Below are 17,137 nucleotides of genomic sequence, written 5' to 3'. Positions count from 1 at the left end.
TGTTTTCTCATTTATTTAAGGTCTTTATATATTAAGTAGATTAACTTTTTGACAAATTTGAGACAAGTATTTTCCACAAAATTTTTTTTTTTTGGCTTTTTCTTTTGTTCATATTACCTCATAACAAAAAGGTTAAATTTTTTTTTTAAGGAACCAGAAGAGTAATTCTTTCCCTTGTTAAGTCTTCAGTTGCTTTTTGTCTGAGTTTAAGAGTAACATATGCCTATTAAAGAAAATTAGAAAAACACTTCTATTGCTTTTAGCCCTAGAAAGTCTTCCACTGTCCAGAGATTGGACATGCATTTAATTTTCTTCTGATTTGGTGTGTTTTAATTTTATGTCCTTAGCACTTTAATTCACCTGGAATTTATTTTGGTGTATTCTGTGAAGCATGGGTCTAAATTGCTCTTTTCCAAATAGCTAATCAGTTATTTAAGCACCTTGCTTTCAGCACATTAATAACTAATCTTTCTGCTTCCCACTGTCAGTGTTAGCTATTGTTGCAATAATGCCGCATAACAAGCAAATCCAAAACTGAGAGGCATACAACAACAAGCATGTACTTCTCATTCGTGCCCCTGTGGGCAGGCTAAGTTTCAGCTCATCTAGGCTGGGCTTTGCTGGGCTGGGCTGGCTTCCAAGCTGTGAGTGGGGTCAGGCCACTTCCATGTGTCTTTCACTCTCCTTAAACCAGCAACTAACTACCCGAGGGATGTTCTCATGGTGAAAGGCATGGCTACAGAGACGAAGTTCAACCATAATAGCACATTTAAGACCTCTGCTTGTATCATTCCATTGGCCAAAGCAAGTCACAAGGTCAAGCCCAACATCAATGGTGCGGGAGAAATCTATTGCACCTCCATGGAGGTGGTGCATAGTCACATGGTGAAGGGTGTGTTTTCAGGGAGAGATGAAGAATTGAGAACCGAAATGCAATCTACCACACCCACGGAGACAGCCTTTCAGGAAACTAGTGTTCCTTTGTGTTAAGGTAAAGGCAGAACAGAATCTAGATAGGGACCCAAGGTCAAGAGAAGTTTGTTTTGTTTTAATTAATTTATTTTATTTTTGGCTGCGTTGGGTCTTCATTGCTGTGTGTGGGTTTTTTCTAGTTGTGGTGAGTGTGGGCTCCTCTTCGTTGTGGTGCACGGGCTTCTCCTTGTGGTGGCTTCTCTTGTGGAGCACGGGCTCTAGGTGCACAGGCTTCAGTAGCTGTGGCACATGAGCACAGTAGTTGTGGCTCGCGGGCTTTAGAGCGCAGGCTCATTAGTTGTGGCACAGGGGCCTAGCTACTCCGTAGCATGTGGGATTTTCCCGGAACAGGGCTCAAACCCTTGTCCCCTGCATTGGCAGGCAGATTCTTAATTACTGAGCCATGAGGGAAGCCCCAAGAGAAGTTGTTGTTCTTTTTGTTGTTGTTTTGCGGTACGTGGGCCTTTCACTGTTGTGGCTTCTCCCATTGCGGAGCACAGGCTCCAGACGTGCAGGCTCAGCGGCCATGGCTCACGGGCCCAGCTGCCGTGTGGCATGTGGGATCTTCCCAGACCAGGGCACGAACCCGTGTCCCCTGCATCGGCAGGCGGACTCTCAACCACTGCGCCACCAGGGAAGCCCCCAAGAGAAGTTTTTTAGGCAAGGAGATACTCGAGTTTGCTTATACAGAGTGAGAAAAAGGGGTAGAGGGGTGGGTGGGCACAGAAATTATTTACTCTAAAGAGCATATTGGCTGAAAGCAAAGGAATTGGAGCTGGGCCTGAGGTTTCCAATAACAACTATGGATAATGAGAGGAGATCTCAGCAAAGTAAAAGATCTGCCAAACAGAGGCAAACCTTAACCTTGACAGTGCCCCCTAAGCCAAATGTCTGCAAGCAATGAGGTATTATCAGGTATAAAGTGTAGGAGGGAGTGAATAATGAAGCATCAGTCTGGCTGGGGCAGAAGATTCTCATGGGAGAGGAGGTGAAAACAAAGCAGATTTGGAGCAGATATGTTCTGGAAGTCTTCCGGAACAGGCGGGGGAGGGGAGGGTGGCTTCCTAGCCCTGCATGAGTCCCCCAGAACACCCACTCTCACTCCTTATCCCCAGCCTTGTCCAGCTCCTTGCATTTCCTGAAATGTATCTTGGATAATTAGCAATAATCTTATAAATGTGTGTGTAGCATGAGATTAGATTTAGGATTCAGTCATCTCTGTATCTCTGCAGGCTCATGCTTGAGCCTGCATTTCCTGTTTCAGATGACAGGGACTGTGTTTTAATTTCTCAATATAATGCCTGGCACAGCCTTACCTGCAGAAAAGTGTGTTCACAGTGACTTTTGATGAGGCTCTGTAATTCTTCACTTTGCACATATAGACACGGACTTAGAGACATGCAAGCTCCATCGGCCCGGAAGGGCCTTCTACAAACTAGCTTGTCAGTCTTCTCACTCCCGCCTCTTTTGCGGCATACACAGGGGTTTAATTCAATTCTATCTGATTTATGTTTATTGAGAGCCTTTTATGTGCCAGACACTGAGAAGAAGCTGAATTGTGGGTAAGGAGACAGGGAGGGAGCAGGCTATAGCTCCGGCCTTCAAGATGTATCCACATAAAAGAAACTTCATGTCTGGGGTTACTGAATGAAACCCAGGATTAGGTGTTGGGATTACAATTCAGTCTGGGGATAATTTAACCCATCTCTTGGCTTTTTGGGGTGGGGGGAGGAATGAGGCCTCCAGTTCCTTGTGTGTAATGATCCTATACCTCTGTACTCTCCACACTGGGGACTCAGTCTTTAGATTCAGCTATCTAATAAGAGCACATCAGAGGGAGAGAGAAAAAGTGTGGTTTGGAGGTCAGGTTATCTAGCCTCTCTCAGGCCGGAGCACAGGCCGAAGCCCAAAAAGCAAGAGAAGAAAACAAGAGCAGTGCCTCCCCTGCTTCCCTCCCCAACTATCTCCCCGCTGGGGACATGGCTACCTTCACTGTTTGCAGATTTCTTTCCCTCCCTGTGCTGGGCTAGGGCTAGAGCTGGAGCCAGAAGGAGCCCAGCCCTAGCTCCAGTTTGCCCAAATTTGTAGAGGTCACCTCACCTGTCTTTACAATTCCTTCCAACCCACTGACCTTAACAACTTCTAGAACTCATTGGGAAGGCAGCATGGTGTGGAGGGGGGGTGGTTAATGATGTGGAAACCCCACTGGTCTTGGGATACCTTGGGTCCTAGTCCTGCCTCTGCCATCCATTGCTGTATAATCTTGGTCGAATCACTCCCTCAGCCTCTGTGGCCTCTTCTTATCCTTCAGGGCATGGCTTACATGTCACCAGCTCAGGGAGGCCCTCCCATCTAAATTGGCCCTCTCTGTCCTCCATATCGTTGCCCCCTCTGTTCGATTTCTTTATAGCACCACAATTTGTAATCACACACAGGTAGCAATGTATGTGTACATATACACATATATGTAAGTATAGATAAATACATATATAATTATATTTGTTTGCTTATTTGGTTTGTTTCTCTGCTGGATTCTAGATTGTAGGCTCCAGGAATGAAGAGACTGTGTGTCTTTGATCCTTGCATTCTCAGAGGCTGGCACAGTGCCTGGCACAAAGGAGAACACAGAAAAGTAATTTAGTGAATGAATAAATGAATGAATGGCAGCTGACCCATGTGATCTCCCAGGTTCCTTCCAGCTGAAAAAGTTTATGAGGCTACGGTTTCCCGCCAAGAGGCCCATTCCAGGGCCTCTCTCAGAGTTCCCTTTTGGGGGAAGGTGGGAGGGTGTGGGGCCGAGCCCCGGACTCCAGCGATTTTATACCGGGATTAGCGCAGATCAGATGCTGGCTCCGGCCACGCCTCCCGACCGGCCAGCCGGGGGCGGGGCCAGGCCACCTTCAGCCGGGTGACATTCCAGGAGTGCACCAGGCCAGGGACGGCGAGTGGGCGGGTGCGAACGCGAGCCAATGAAGGGGCGGGACCAGAACGCCCCCAGTCCCCCAGCTGGCGGGTGCAGGGGGCGTGGCCCCAACCCCTCAGGTTCTCCAAGTGGGGGCCTGGGCCGAGCCGTCGCGTAGCAACGCCCCGCCCCGCCCCCTGGGCGGCCTCGGGCGCCTGCCCCCAGCATGGCCTGGCAAGGCTGGCCTTCGTCGTGGCTGTGGGTCGCCAGCTGCGGGCTGCTGCTCCTGGTCCTTGTCCTGCTCGCGAGCCCCAGCAGCTGCCGAGCGCGGCGGACCCTCCGTAGCCTGTTCATGGCGCGTAGCAAGCGGCTGCTCTTCCGAATCGGGTTCGTGCCGGGCTCCGGCGGGATGCGGGGCTCGGGAAAGCGGTCGCGCTGGAAAGGGGGACTGAAGAGGGGTGCCGGGGGAGGGTTTAGGGGTTCTGACGGGGCTAGGGCTAGGGGATCCACGGCCAGAGAAGAGCGATCGGAGAGGCAGGCTGGAGAAGCCACTGATCTGGGGGGACTGAGGAAGAGAAGTTGGGGGTGGAAAATTGGGTTGGGCTGGGGAAAGCAGTTTGCGGCGGGGGTGGGGTGGGGAGCAGGCCAGGGTAGCCAGAGAAAGGGGGCGTTGAGAGGACATCTGGAGAAAAGAGCCAGATGAGGGGCTGGAGACAAGGGAGCTGGAAAAGAGAGCAGGTGCAGGAGCCCGGGCTCCCGCCACCCCCGCAAGCTCCTCCAGTGGGCAGGTGCTGGTGAGAAGGAATGTCTCAGACCTTCTAAGTCTCACGTGAAACCGCTAACTCCTTCCATGTGTCCCTGTCCCTCTCCCCATCGCTCAACTCCCTACCATTCAATGTAAGCTCTTCTGTCCCAAGAGAGAGTCCCAACTCTGTAGGTCGGTCTGTCCCTTTCCTTCAGTCCCCTCCCCCACCAATCCTGGCCCCTGTCATAAGCCTCAGGCTGTGAAATCCGACCGTAATCACTCAGCCTGACTTCTCGCTGGTTCACTGACCTCCAGTGACTTTTTCCTTTCTAACCACCCTCCACCCCCACCCCAGTCCTCATTCTTCCCTTCCACCTACTTCTACTCCTTCCTGGGCCAAGCAAGGGTGGCGACCAGCCCTGTTCTGCCACAGAAACACTAAGAGGCAGGGAAGGAGCCACAAGAGGAAGGCTTCCTAGGGTCTCTATCCCCTTCCCATTACCAGCAGGGCCAGGGGGCAGGACCTCAGGCCCCAGTTGAAGCACGGTGATGTTGGGCCTGGGAACTATGGGAGCCCTGGCCCCAGGCCAGGCTCGGGGGAGAACCTAAGCGGGGAATTTCCTGAGTTTCAGAGAAGACATTGTACAATTCACCCCTCCTCCCCTGACCACCCCAGATATCCCAGAAGCTTCACCCCTAGGACTGTGCTCACACTCACTCTAAGACAAAGAGATATAAGGGCCCAGTGGGGGGAAAACTGGAAAAACATAGGGTGGGGGGGAATCTTGCACGTGTGCCTTTTGGGGCATTCGCATCTCTAATAGCCCAAACAGTGGTCACATTCTCAATGATGCTCCAACTAAGTCACCACTGCTCTGCATTAAAATAATGAGATTTACAAATATTCAAATATCTGCATATTTAGGATTTAAAAGAATATTTCTCCTTACAAAATTTATGGAAATTTTGTTGCTGTATTTGGGGAGGGATTTTTAAATCTACTTCCAGCTTTCAAAATTGGTAACATTGAAATCACACAAATGGCCTGAGGAAGTGAAAACTAAGTTTCCACAAGAGACTGGAATCAGAAGTCCTGAGATCAAAATTCCCAAGGTCGCCACCTCAGGATGCTGAGGGTTTGGCTAGTCCTAGAACTTGGGGTGTGGGAGTTTCCAAATCCTCAAACTTGGAATTCTCAGAGAGCTTCTTTGGAATTCAGTATTCCGTGGGCTTTCCTGTGGCTGGATTTCAAGGTTGCCTTGGAATCAACTCCCCAAATTTGCAGAGCAGAAGGGCGTGCCTGGAATCAGAATCCCAGATCCTGCCCCTCCAGGGTCTGGGAAACAATCAGTCCAGTCCCTTGGGGGAGAAGCCGCTGGCTGCTGGGAGGGACAGGGGGTGTTAGCAGGAAACGGTCTGAGGGAAATGGGCAGGTGTCAATGCTGTGAGGGTGCCTCCAGGAAGGATGGAAAGGGAGGGGGACAGGATGGGGCAGGACATGATGGGAGGGGCAGAGCACATGGGCACACTCCATCCTAGATGTGTGGCTGAGAGGACCACAAGTAGAGGATTCTGTTGGAGGCTGGAAAGTGGACGATGGAGATAGGAAGCAATGGCTGGGAGAGGAGTCGTTGTTGATGTTATCATTAATAACAATACTCACTGGTGTTTGACAGTGTTATTAAGGGTTTTCCTCAAACATAACCACCGTTGTCTTGGCATGGGGATAACGGGGCACAATGGAGGGTTGATTTGGGCTAACCTGAGGTAGACACACACATTTGGGACTCTGCGGGGCCTGGGAGGCAGCGTGTAGTAGTTAAGCACAGAGCATGTGGGGACAGACAATCTGCTTTAGAATCCTAGCTTTTGTTCCTTAGTAGCCACGTGACCTTGGACAAATAACTCAGCCTCTCTGTGCCTCAGTTGTTTGCATCTGTAAACGGGCCTGGTGATAGTGCCTATCTCACAGGGCTCCTGTGAGGATCAAATGAAATTCTACAGAGGGCCTGGCTTGTAGTAAGTGCTCAGGAAATGTTAGCAATTGCTCATTCTATAGCATGGGGGATGGGTGGGAGGGAGGATACATGGCGCTGGGCCACGGCTCCTTCTGGAGCTTCCCTTTTTTTTTTTTTTTTTTTAAATAGGCACCCAGATAGCTTTAATTGGGGAGGCTTGTCAACTTCTTTTTTATTTTTTTTGGCCGCACCATGCGGCATCTTAGTTACTTGACCAGGGATCTAACTGGTGCCCCCTGCAGTGGAGGCATGGAGTCTTTTTTCTTCTTTTATAAATGTATTTACTATTTATTTTTGGCTGCGTTGGGTCTTCGTTGCTGTGCACGGGCTTTCTCTAGTTGCGGAGAGCTGGGGGCTACTCTTTGTTGTGGTGCACGGGCCTCTCATTGCAGTGGCTTCTCTTGTTGCAGAGCATGGGCTCCAGGGTGTGCGGGCTTCAGTAGTTGTGGCACACAGGCTCAGTAGTTGTGGCGCACGGGCTTAATTACTCTGCGGCATGTGGGATCTTCCCGGACCAGGGCTTGAACCCATGTCTCCTGCATTGGCTGGCGGATTCTTAACCACTGCGCCGCCAGGGAAGCCCGAGGCACGGCGTCTTAACCACTGGACTGCCAGGGAAGCCCCTCACTTTTTTTTTTTTTTTTTGGAGCTTCCTTACATGCTTCTACTCCTGTCTTCCAAGCCTATCCTGCCCACGTACCCATCAGGAAATCCCACAACCCTTCATTCATTCAGTGACCCCCCCTAACTGCCCTGGGTCGAGATTGTGGGATCACTGATATGAGTGGAGTCTGGTCGCCGTTCTCAAGGAGTTGGGGAGAGGAGCATGTGAACAGGCACCCTAACTGGCAGGAGGCAGGGCGTGACAGTTTCCCCCAGGAGGAACAGGGTGTGCTTGAGGAGGCTGGGATCCGGAGTGTGTGCTCCCCTATGTGTGCCTCCTGCTTCATGCCTCAGTTTCCCTTTTGCCCCTTTGCCTTCTCAGTGGTAGTTGAGGAGGTTTGAGTAGAGAAAGGGCCCCTGAGCAGAGCCTGTCTGCAGGGGGTGGGGCGGGGAGGGGGGTGAATGGGGAATTAGGCTGGGAATGCCTTGAGAATGTCTGAGAAAGTGGAAAGCACTCGGCCTCTGTGGATGGACAGTCCTAGCTGACAAAACCTTCCCACCCTCCCTGACCAAGTGCTCTCTTCACTCCTAAGCATAGATGATCTTTCTTGAACCTCCTGACCCAAGTGAAACCAGCTGTGTCAGGACAAACCTTGCTTGCTCCACTTCTGAAAGAGGAAAGCCCTTCTCTGGGGCCAGTGAGAACCACTGGCTTGATTTCAAAGGGTGGCAAAGGTCCTGAGCTGAGGACTCTTGAGTGAATGACCTACCTGCTCGTGGCCCAAAGAAAGGCCACATAGAGGCAGTGGTCTGGGCCATCTGCAGCACAGCCTGCAGGAAGGGAGCAGGGAGGGTCCTTCTCCTTTCTGCAGGCCTTGGGACCTTGGAGAGCTGCAGTGTCACCATCTACAGCGGCCCCTCGGCTGGATGGCTCCCAGTGCCCCCTTCCCCAGGCCACGTTGCCTACAGAGTGGAGTCCACACCCCTCACCCAAAGGGGCTCTCCCACATCCCCTCCGGACCCATCTCCCCCAATCCCATCTTCCCCAGGCTCTGTGTTCTTGCTGCACTTCTGTCTGGGGCCTGCCAGGCCTTCCTCCCTACGTCAAATTTTGTTGCATCAAAGCTCATCTTCAAAATATATCCAAAATCGAGCACTTAACCCACCTCCACTGCTACCACCCTGGGCCAGCCTGTGGTCGCCTCTCATCTCATCTCCTAAATTGACAGCTCCCTTCAGCCTTTGTACCCCCAGCACACTCTCAGCATAGCAACCAGGATGAAACTGTTAAGACTGAAGTCAGAAATGTGTCACTTCTCTGCTTAGATCCCTCCAGAATGGCTCAAAGGCCCTGAGTGGCCGCCGATCCCCAACCTCACTTGTTTTTGGTATGCTGTTCACCTTGCTCGTTGGGCTTCGGCCATACAGGCCACTTTGTTGTTCCTCAAACACTCTGAGACAGTCTGACCTCCAAGACCTCTCGCTGTCTTGTCTCACTAGAACTTTTTCCCCCAGATGGCCACATGGCTGTGCCTCTCTTCCTTCAGGTCTCTGCTCAAATGTCGCCTTATTCGAGAGGCCTACCCTGACCACCCTGTGTAAAAATAGCAAGGCCCCCACGCCTGCGCTCTGTTACTCTACGCTGCTAGGTTATTCTCCGTAGTACATATCACCGCATGACATCCTGTATATCGACTTGCCTATTGTTTATTGGTTTTCTTTCCCAGGCTGAATATGAGCCACATGAAAGAAGAAACTTCTTTCACTGCTGTATCCCAGCTTCCAGAACAGTGCCCGGCACAGAGCTGGTGCTTGTTAAAGGGCTTTTTTTTAACATCTTTATTGGAGTAGAATTGCTTTACAATGGTGTGTTAGTTGCTGCTTTACGACAAAGTGAATCAGCTATACATATACATATATCCCCATGTTAAAGGGCTTTTAAATGAATAAATAGCTTGGCCCAAGTCCCATCTCCTCTACGAAGCCTGCCCGGCCTCCCCAGTCAAAATTCATCTCCGCCTACAGTGACCCCCGGCGCTGTCTTCCCTCCTAGAGCCTTCACTGCATATTCTTGCTAATTCTTGCATCAGGTGTTCAGAGGTGTGATTTCCCCACTGGACTCCCACAGGCCTAGCCCAGGGAGCAGGACTGAATCAAGAGGGCCTGGGATTAGGGTGAGGGAGGGAGCGGGGGCATGGGGAGGGGGCATCAAAAAGAACAGACTGAACCAAACAAACCCCAGGGGCCTTGTCTGGGCAGGTGGCCTGGGATTTCAGGCAAGGAGACAGAAATAGTCCAGGCGTCCTGCCCAGGACCAAGATTCGGCAAAGAGGCCGCCAGCAATGCCTGTGTCTCTGGTTCTCCCCAAGAGCCCTCAGCAGCCACTCTCCCTACCCCCTGGGAAAGACGGTGACCCGGGATGGGTATGGAGACAATAGACACAGGCCCCGTGGTCTCCCGCTCAGGCCTGTGTCTTGACCTGACGCAGGCACTGCCCCTCTCCTGGTCATGGGGAAATGGTCCCCCTACCCCCCAAGGCCTGCTGGCAGCTTCCGGAAACTCTCCTTCTTGAGGGCCTTTTTAGCTATCTCCTTATCTTCAGTTTCCTCAGTTCTGAGAAAGCACAGAGCAGCTAGTGGCTCGACTTGTTCCTGAGGGGCCTCAGAGCAGGCTGTGCTCCAGTAGGACTCTGTGTCCTGGTGGCTGTCCAGGTCCCTCAGCCCTCAGACAGGCATTTCCGGTTTGGTTTCATAAAGACTGCCTGTCACTGGTCAGATGCAAAGCCTGGGAAAACCTGGGTCCCGGGGGTGCAGGAGAGGAGAAGCCAAAAGCACCCCCCGACCAGAGAAGCCTCTCAGCCTGGGCTTGCTGTTCAGCTGGTAGAATCTGGGGCCAGGGCCTAGCTGGGACAGACAGCCCCCAGGCCTCTCTCAGAGCTGCCCAGGATGGCAAGACTGCTCAAGGGAGGAGGGGGAGAAGAAGGGCTTCATTGTATGTTCTCCACAGCCAGCCAAAAGAAGGGGGTGGGGAGGGGCTGTGTCTCACTGCCCCAGCTGTCCCTGGTGGCCTCCCATGGGCTGGAGGTTCAGGCTCAGATACCAAAGACGCCACACTCTGGTTCAGCGAGGCAAGGAGTGAAAGGTATGCCTGTGGCCCTCTGTGTCCTGCAGCCCCGACCCGACCCGCGGGGAGGGCCCTCAGGCACCTTCCAGGCTGCCCCAGGCCTGCTGCCGCCACCCCAGCCCCGCCCTGCAGAGTGGTTTTTCTGTCTCCCAGTGGGTCCCAGAGGACCAATTAGGAAACTTTCTTTTCTTTTTGGTGAGGCCACAGTGGGTAGTTCCGGGCCCCAGAACTGCTGAATCAGAATCCAGGAGGGGCGGGGTGGGGGGCAGAGCCGGGGTAAGCAAAAGAGGAAAATGTCAGAATCTTTTTGTTTCACCAGCACTCCGAGATCGTTCTGATGCATTCGGGCACATTCTGACCCTGCTTGGGGACCCCGTGGCAGGGAGTTAGAATTCCACATCAGGCCCTGGGGAGGTCAATGTCATCTTGTAAGTCACGTGAACTTCCTGGACTCAGCTGCTCATTCAGAGAAAAGGAGCACTTGGGGTTTTTTGTTTGTTTGTTTTAATTTAATTTAAATTTTTTATTTTTGGCTGCGTTGAGTCTTCGTTGCTGTGTGCAGGCTTTCTCTAGTTGCGGCGGGCAGGGGCTTCTCTTCGTTGCGGTGCGCGGGCTTCTCATTGCGGTGGCTTATCTTGTTGCGGAGCACAGGCTCTAGGCGCGTGGGCTTCAGTAGGTGTGGCACGCGGGCTCAGTAGTTGTGGCGCATGGGCTTCAACTGTTGTGGCGCACGGGCTTAGTTGTTCCGTTCCATGTGGGATCTTCCCGGACCAGGGCTCAAACCCTTGTCCCCTGCATTGGCAGGCAGATTCTTAACCACTGCGCCACCAGGGAAGCCCGAGCACTTGGTTTTACAGAGAGAGAAACTGAGGCTTGGAGAGTGAGTTCCTGCTTCTTGCCTCGGGCAACAGAAGAAAGGAAGCTGTGGGGCCGCCTTACAGGAGGCAGAGAAGGCCAGGTTCTTCCCAGGGACTCATTCACTTCCACATTGTCCCATCTTTTTTCCTAAATTCTCTTCTCCATCCGGCTCGTGATGCTCCCCACGGAGCCATCCACCCAGTCATAAGTCCAGGGTAGAGAATGGCAGAGCCTAGATTGAAAGGGGTCTTCTCCTGAGAGTTACGGGGGTCTCTGACCCTCTGTAGTCCTCGGGGAAACTGCTGCATATGTAAGGAGTTGGTCTGGGGAGAGAAGTCACAGCATTCAAAGGGGTCTGTGTCTCAAAGAGACTAAAACTAGTGCTCCAGGAGGTCCCAGAGGCCAGATCCTGGACTGTGTGTCTAGAACACTGTAACCACCCTGACAGATCAGTTTTCCCAGCAAAGGCCCTCAGAGGAGCTGGGTCTGCCCCCCAATAGTTCAGGCCCACTCATCTCATCCTACCCTCTTATTTGGGGTTTGCAACGGTTAAGAGTGTGGATTCCGGGGTCAGGCTGCCTCAGGTGAATCTCTGCCGCTCTGTGATCTTCAGCAAATCCCTTCCCCCCCTCTCTGGGCTCCATTGTCCTTGTCTGTAAAATGGAGGAAATAATGATACTTGCCTCAGGGTTGCTTGGAGGATGACAGGAAATAATTGATGGGAGACACTTAGCTCACAGGTGGGGTCTAGGAAAGCTGTGGGAAAAGTCATTATTATTAAAGATGAGGCCAGTGGGCTCTGGAGAGATGCTCTAACCTGTATGGGCAGAGCCGGGACTATGGACCCATCTTCAGACCCCCTTTCCTCTGTCCTGCCGCATCTCTTCGACTTTAGAAGTTGGGATTTTGTGCCCCAGTGACACTGCCCCATCCATGCCCTTGGGTCTAGGTGAGCTGCATGCTCTGCCATGTGGGTGCATCTGGCAGAGGGGAGGGACTTGGAAGCAGGCGGGTGAGGAGGGGAGGGGAGAACAGGGGCAGAGGTAGCTGTAACTGGGGCCCTGGATGCTCCCACCGGCCCTCACAGGATCCACTGGCCTGGCACGGGGCCAACCACAGAGTTGACAATCCTCTTTCTGTGCCCGTCACTTTATTTTTTTTTAATAAATTTATTTATTTATTTATTTTGGCTGCACTGAGTCTTCATTGCTGCGTGCGGGCTTTCTCTAGTTGCGGCGAGCGGGGGCTACTCTTTGTTGTGGTGCGCGGGCTTCTCATTGCAGTGGCTTTTCTTGTTGCGGAGCACGGGCTCTAGGCACACGGGCTCAGTAGTTGTGGATCACAGGCTCTAGAGCACAGGCTCAGTAGTTATAGTGCACGGGCTTAGTTGCTCCGCAGCATGTGGAATCTTCCCAGACCAAGGCTCGAACCCATGTCCCCTGCATTGGCAGGCAGATTCTTAACCACTGTGCCACCAGGGAAGTCCTGTGCCCGTCACTTTAATACCTGCACGCCTGGCCCTGCCCTGCCTTTCCTGGTCACTAAGCCAGCATTTTGTGGGTCCCAGTTCTGTGCTGGGCTAGTGCTGGGGGCAGCCATAGGGGTGCAGAGGAGCCACGAGGAGAAGGCTGGTGACTGCCTGCCCCCTGCACGGCGCTGATTAGGGCTCCGGGTAGAAGTTGATAAGGCCCAGCCACTGCAGGGCTCACCTGCCCCTGGAGGCCGGGGAGAGGCTGAGTGCCCCCGATGGAGCAGGGGAAGATCGCTTTCTGCTGGGACAATCGGGAGCCGGCTTTGAATCCAGCCCTGAAGGGTGCTTAGGGTTCTAGTAAGTAGAAAGGCCTGCAGGGTGTTCCAGGCTGAGAACTCCCCGGGAGCCAGGCAGGACTGTAGTTCTGAAATTTTAATGAGTTGTTTCAGGCATTCAGAAGAAGATAGATAGTATAACAATCCCCCCACCTCCCAGCTTAAGAAAGAAAATATTACAGATGCTATGAAGCCCGTGCCCACCTCCCCACCCACCTTCTCCCTGCCCCTGAGGAAGCCCTGCTAATGTGCGTGTTGACTATCCCCTCAGCTGCCTTTATTCTTCTACTATTGATACATGTGTCTCTGTCCCTAAACAATACCAACGATGGTCTTGCGTGCTTTGGCATTTTAGATAAATACCGTCAGGTTACCTGTTATCTCTGTGGCATGTCTGTGCTTGAGCTCTGTGCGGGCTGAGGGTTCGCGCTCTAGATCATTCGCTTTCCTGGATGTATGGTTTTCCACGGTCTGAACAGGTCACCACTTATTTATCCACTGTGCCTTTGATAGACATTTAGGCGGGTCTGATTGTTCACTCTTGGGACACGGGCCGTCCGGGAGGAGGGGGCAGAGACTTGCCTCCTCCCAGCCCACAGAGGACTTGCCTGGGGGCTGGACACTCTCCCATCAGCAATGCGGAGCCACTGAAGGCTTTTGCGCACGAGTAGGATGCAGTCAAAGGAGGTGCTTTAGGAACTTAAACGTTGGCCAGAAGTTTGCAGTTTGCTTCAGAGGCAGAGAGCTGGATGAAGGAGGCTTTCGGAAGGGCCTCACTGAGAGCTTCTAGGGCCTGTTCCCAGGGTTGAGCCCATGCGGGGCCGGGCTGGGGGGTGGAAAGCGAAATTGAGAGGAATCCTGTCTGGGTCACCTACACTGGGGAAAGGGTTAAAGGGGTGCTCAAGTTGTGTAACTACGAGGATGACAGGGCCTTTCCTAGAAAGAGAGGCAGCAGGAGGAAGAGCTGACAAGCGTGGTTATGGACCCTGGTGATTGTGACCCAGCCGAACGGCTGATGCAGGAGGAGACGGAGCTCAGGGACTTGAGAGACTCGTGAGAAATTCATTGTCAGGGAAGGACCAGGCCTGGAGAGAGTGGCCCAGGGCCACTAGGTCCTCAGGCCCCTCCCCCAGCTCTGCACCGATCCGGACCTCAGGCCCACAAGGGCCACCCCGGCCAGCACAGTTCTCGGGTCTGGCAGCCATCCCCACCTTTCTCCATCTCCAACATCCCCTCTAGGCCAGACCCTTGTCATCTCCCCCACTGAGTGACTCGGTTCCCCTGCCACCTTCCACTCTGCTCCCTTTCACTGTACCTTCTGACAGCAACTGAGCGAGCTCTTCAAAAAGAAAGTCAGGGCTTCCCTGGTGGCGCAGTGGTTGAGAGTCCGCCTGCCGATGCAGGGGACACGGGTTCGCGCCCCGGTCCGCGAAGATCCCACATGCCGCGGAGCGGCTGGACCCGTGAGCCATGGCCTCCGAGCCTGCGCGTCCGGAGCCCGTGCTCCGCAACGGGAGACGCCACAACAGTGAGAAGCCCGCGTACCGCAAAAAAAAAAAAAAAAGGGAAGTCAGAACACATGCTTCCCCACTTTAAAACCCACCAGCAGTTTTCCACCTCCTCTCCGTGGCCTGGCGCCTGCGCACCTTGCTGACCCGTTCTCTGGCTAGAGACTTCGAGGCCTCCTGGCAACTCCTAGAACGTGCCCTACTCGTGCCTGCCCCAGGGCGCTGGTGCTACGCCCCCCCAGACAGTCTGCACTGCTGTCTCCCTCATCTGTCTGTTCCCTGCTCAAGCGTCACCCTCAGAGAAGGGGCCTTCCCCAACCACCCTGTCTACAGTAAGACCATCTTCCTTTCCCACGACAGTTAACGGCTTGCATGTCAAGTGTTTTGATTTCCGGTTTGGTGTCTGTTGGCTGCTCCTCTATGTTGGCAGGGTGCCATCTGTCTTGTTCTCTGCCGTCCGCACCCTGTCCAGCATGTGCAGTAAGTATCTGCTGGAGAAAGTTAATGAAAGAGCAGGGCCTTGTTTACTGCAGCTTCCTAGTGCCCAGTCCCTGTGCTTGTTCATCTTCGCTGGAGCACAAAGCACATATAATAAGTATCCAATAAGGGAAGACAGGGAACATTTACCAGTCGCTCCCAGATGTGGACGGCCATGTTCTAGCAGCTATGAGGGGTGCCCGGCTGAATGTGGGAAGGAAACACCTTCCACCTGTCAGGCCCTGGAGAATGTTAACATTTGTCATCTTGTTGTATGTCAATGAATCTTCACACAGATGAGAAGCCTGATCTGTGAGACCATTGACTTGCCCAAGTTCTCAGACCAAGGATGGGCCAAGCCGTGACTGGAACCCAGACCTTTCTGTTGCCAGAGCCCCTGCACTTTCCATAAGCCTAAGTAGGAAGAAATGAAGTCAGGAACAGGACTCCGGGCATGGATGCAGGGTGGTGTCCAGGCACAGAGGAAAGGGTGATTTTATTTTCTTATTTATTATTTCAAAATTTTTCATTTTGAAATCATTTCAGAGTTGCAAAGTTCGTACAAAGAATTCCCATGTACCCCTCACCCAGCTCCCCTGAACGTTAACATCTTTCATAGCCATGGTACAGTTATCAAAACCAAGAAATCAACGTCCATACAAACTAGTAACCACTCTCTAGACTTTACTGAAATTTTGCACACTGTCCCCCTAACATTCTTTTTCTGGTCTGGAGTCCAATCCTGGGTATTTAAGTTGTTCCAACCCATCCCCTCTGGCTGGGCATCTCTGCTGTGCCAAGTCTTTGTTAGTCCGGCAGCACAGCAGGGAGAAAGGAGAGAATCAGCAGCTCCCACTAGCTCTCACCCCCCACTCCGGGTGTTTGGTACCTCTCACTTGCCTGTTCTTGGGGTCCCTTCCCCAGATTCTCACACGGCCTTTCCCTCACTTCTTGGAAATGTCACCTCCTCAAAGAGGCCTTCCGTGACTGACTACCAGTTCTAGAATAGCAGCTCCTGTCCTCATTCTCTGTCCTTTTGCTTGTTATTTCATCATCTTCACTTGACAGTATGTTTATTGTCCTGTCTGTCCCACTAGAATATAAGCTTCAAGAAGGCAGGGACTCTGCCTTACTCACTGTGTGCCCAGAGCAGGGTAATAGCAAGGCCTCACTAAATATTGTGGAATGAGTGAAAGTAGGAAGTGGCTGAAATGGGTTTAAAAATAAAAACAGGGTCTATGAAAAAACAGACATAAAGACACATAAAGGATGGCAAGGGGCTTCCCGGTGGCACAGTGGTTAAGAATCCGCCTGCCAATGCGGGGACACAGGTTTGTGAACCCTGGTCTGGGAAGATCCCACATGCCGCAGAGCAACTAAGCCCGTGCGCCACAACTACTGAGCCTGTGCGTCACAACTACTAAAGCCCGCGCACCTAGAGCCCGTGCTCCGCAACAAGAGAAGCCACCACGATGAGAAGCCCGCGTACTGCAACAAACAGTAGCCCCTGCTCGCCGCAAGTAAAAGAAAGCCCACGTGAGCAACGAGGCCCCAACACAGCCAAAACTAAATAAATTAATTAATTTTTTTAAAAAAAGGATGGCAAAACCCCTCCACAGCGTGTCTAGATTCCCAATGGATACAAGGGCATGGGCACACAGAGCCGGGACAGCCATGATTCACCTTCAGCTAAACTGTTTCGACCAAGCTGTCATGGAAACATGCTTGGTTTCGATCAAATTGTTTGCAGACAGATCAGCTTGCTCTTCCCAAAGGGGCCTGAAGAGCGCCTGCCCCTGCTGCCTCCCCGACACAGACACAGCAAGCCTCTGTAGGGATTTAGGGCCCTTCGTCCACATCCCCACCTCAACTTTTCTGTCTCAGGCTTAATCAGCCAGAACCACCCCCACCCCTTTTCTGACTGCCTTGCCGTGTAACCCTGAGCACTGACCGACCCCACCCACACCCCAGCCTCAGTAGCCTTCCCGAGAGCAGAGGGCCTGAGACCACTCCTGCTCATGCTCTGCAGGGCCCAGTGTAAAACGGGATTTTACAAAAAGGAATTTGGAGTCTGTTGCTCGAAAGGCAGGAAAGAGGTGTCACGTAAGGTACTAAAATATAAAAC

The 17,137-nt window shown here is 52.5% G+C and overlaps 1 protein-coding gene across 4 annotated transcripts in view; it reads left to right on the top strand.

Annotated features, from left to right (window-relative positions):
- PNKD (PNKD metallo-beta-lactamase domain containing) overlaps positions 1 to 17,137 on the top strand; it is a 58,303-nt gene that overhangs the window by 33,375 nt on the left and 7,791 nt on the right. The window contains exon 1 of one of the 4 annotated variants that reach the window (XM_030850344.2): positions 3,886 to 4,261. The exons of the other annotated variants lie outside the window; for them this stretch is intronic. Within the exon in view, the coding sequence (XP_030706204.1) occupies positions 4,101 to 4,261 (161 nt within the window). The 5' untranslated portion in view covers positions 3,886 to 4,100. Of the gene's footprint in view, positions 1 to 3,885; positions 4,262 to 17,137 lie in introns of those variants that run through there. 4 annotated transcript variants of the gene reach the window in all.

This window comes from Globicephala melas, chromosome 7 (genome assembly GCF_963455315.2).
Source record: "Globicephala melas chromosome 7, mGloMel1.2, whole genome shotgun sequence".
In the NCBI taxonomy this organism is placed as follows: domain Eukaryota; kingdom Metazoa; phylum Chordata; class Mammalia; order Artiodactyla; family Delphinidae; genus Globicephala; species Globicephala melas.
Note: the sequence above shows the minus strand (reverse complement) of the source record. Positions and strands in the feature narration are given on the sequence as shown.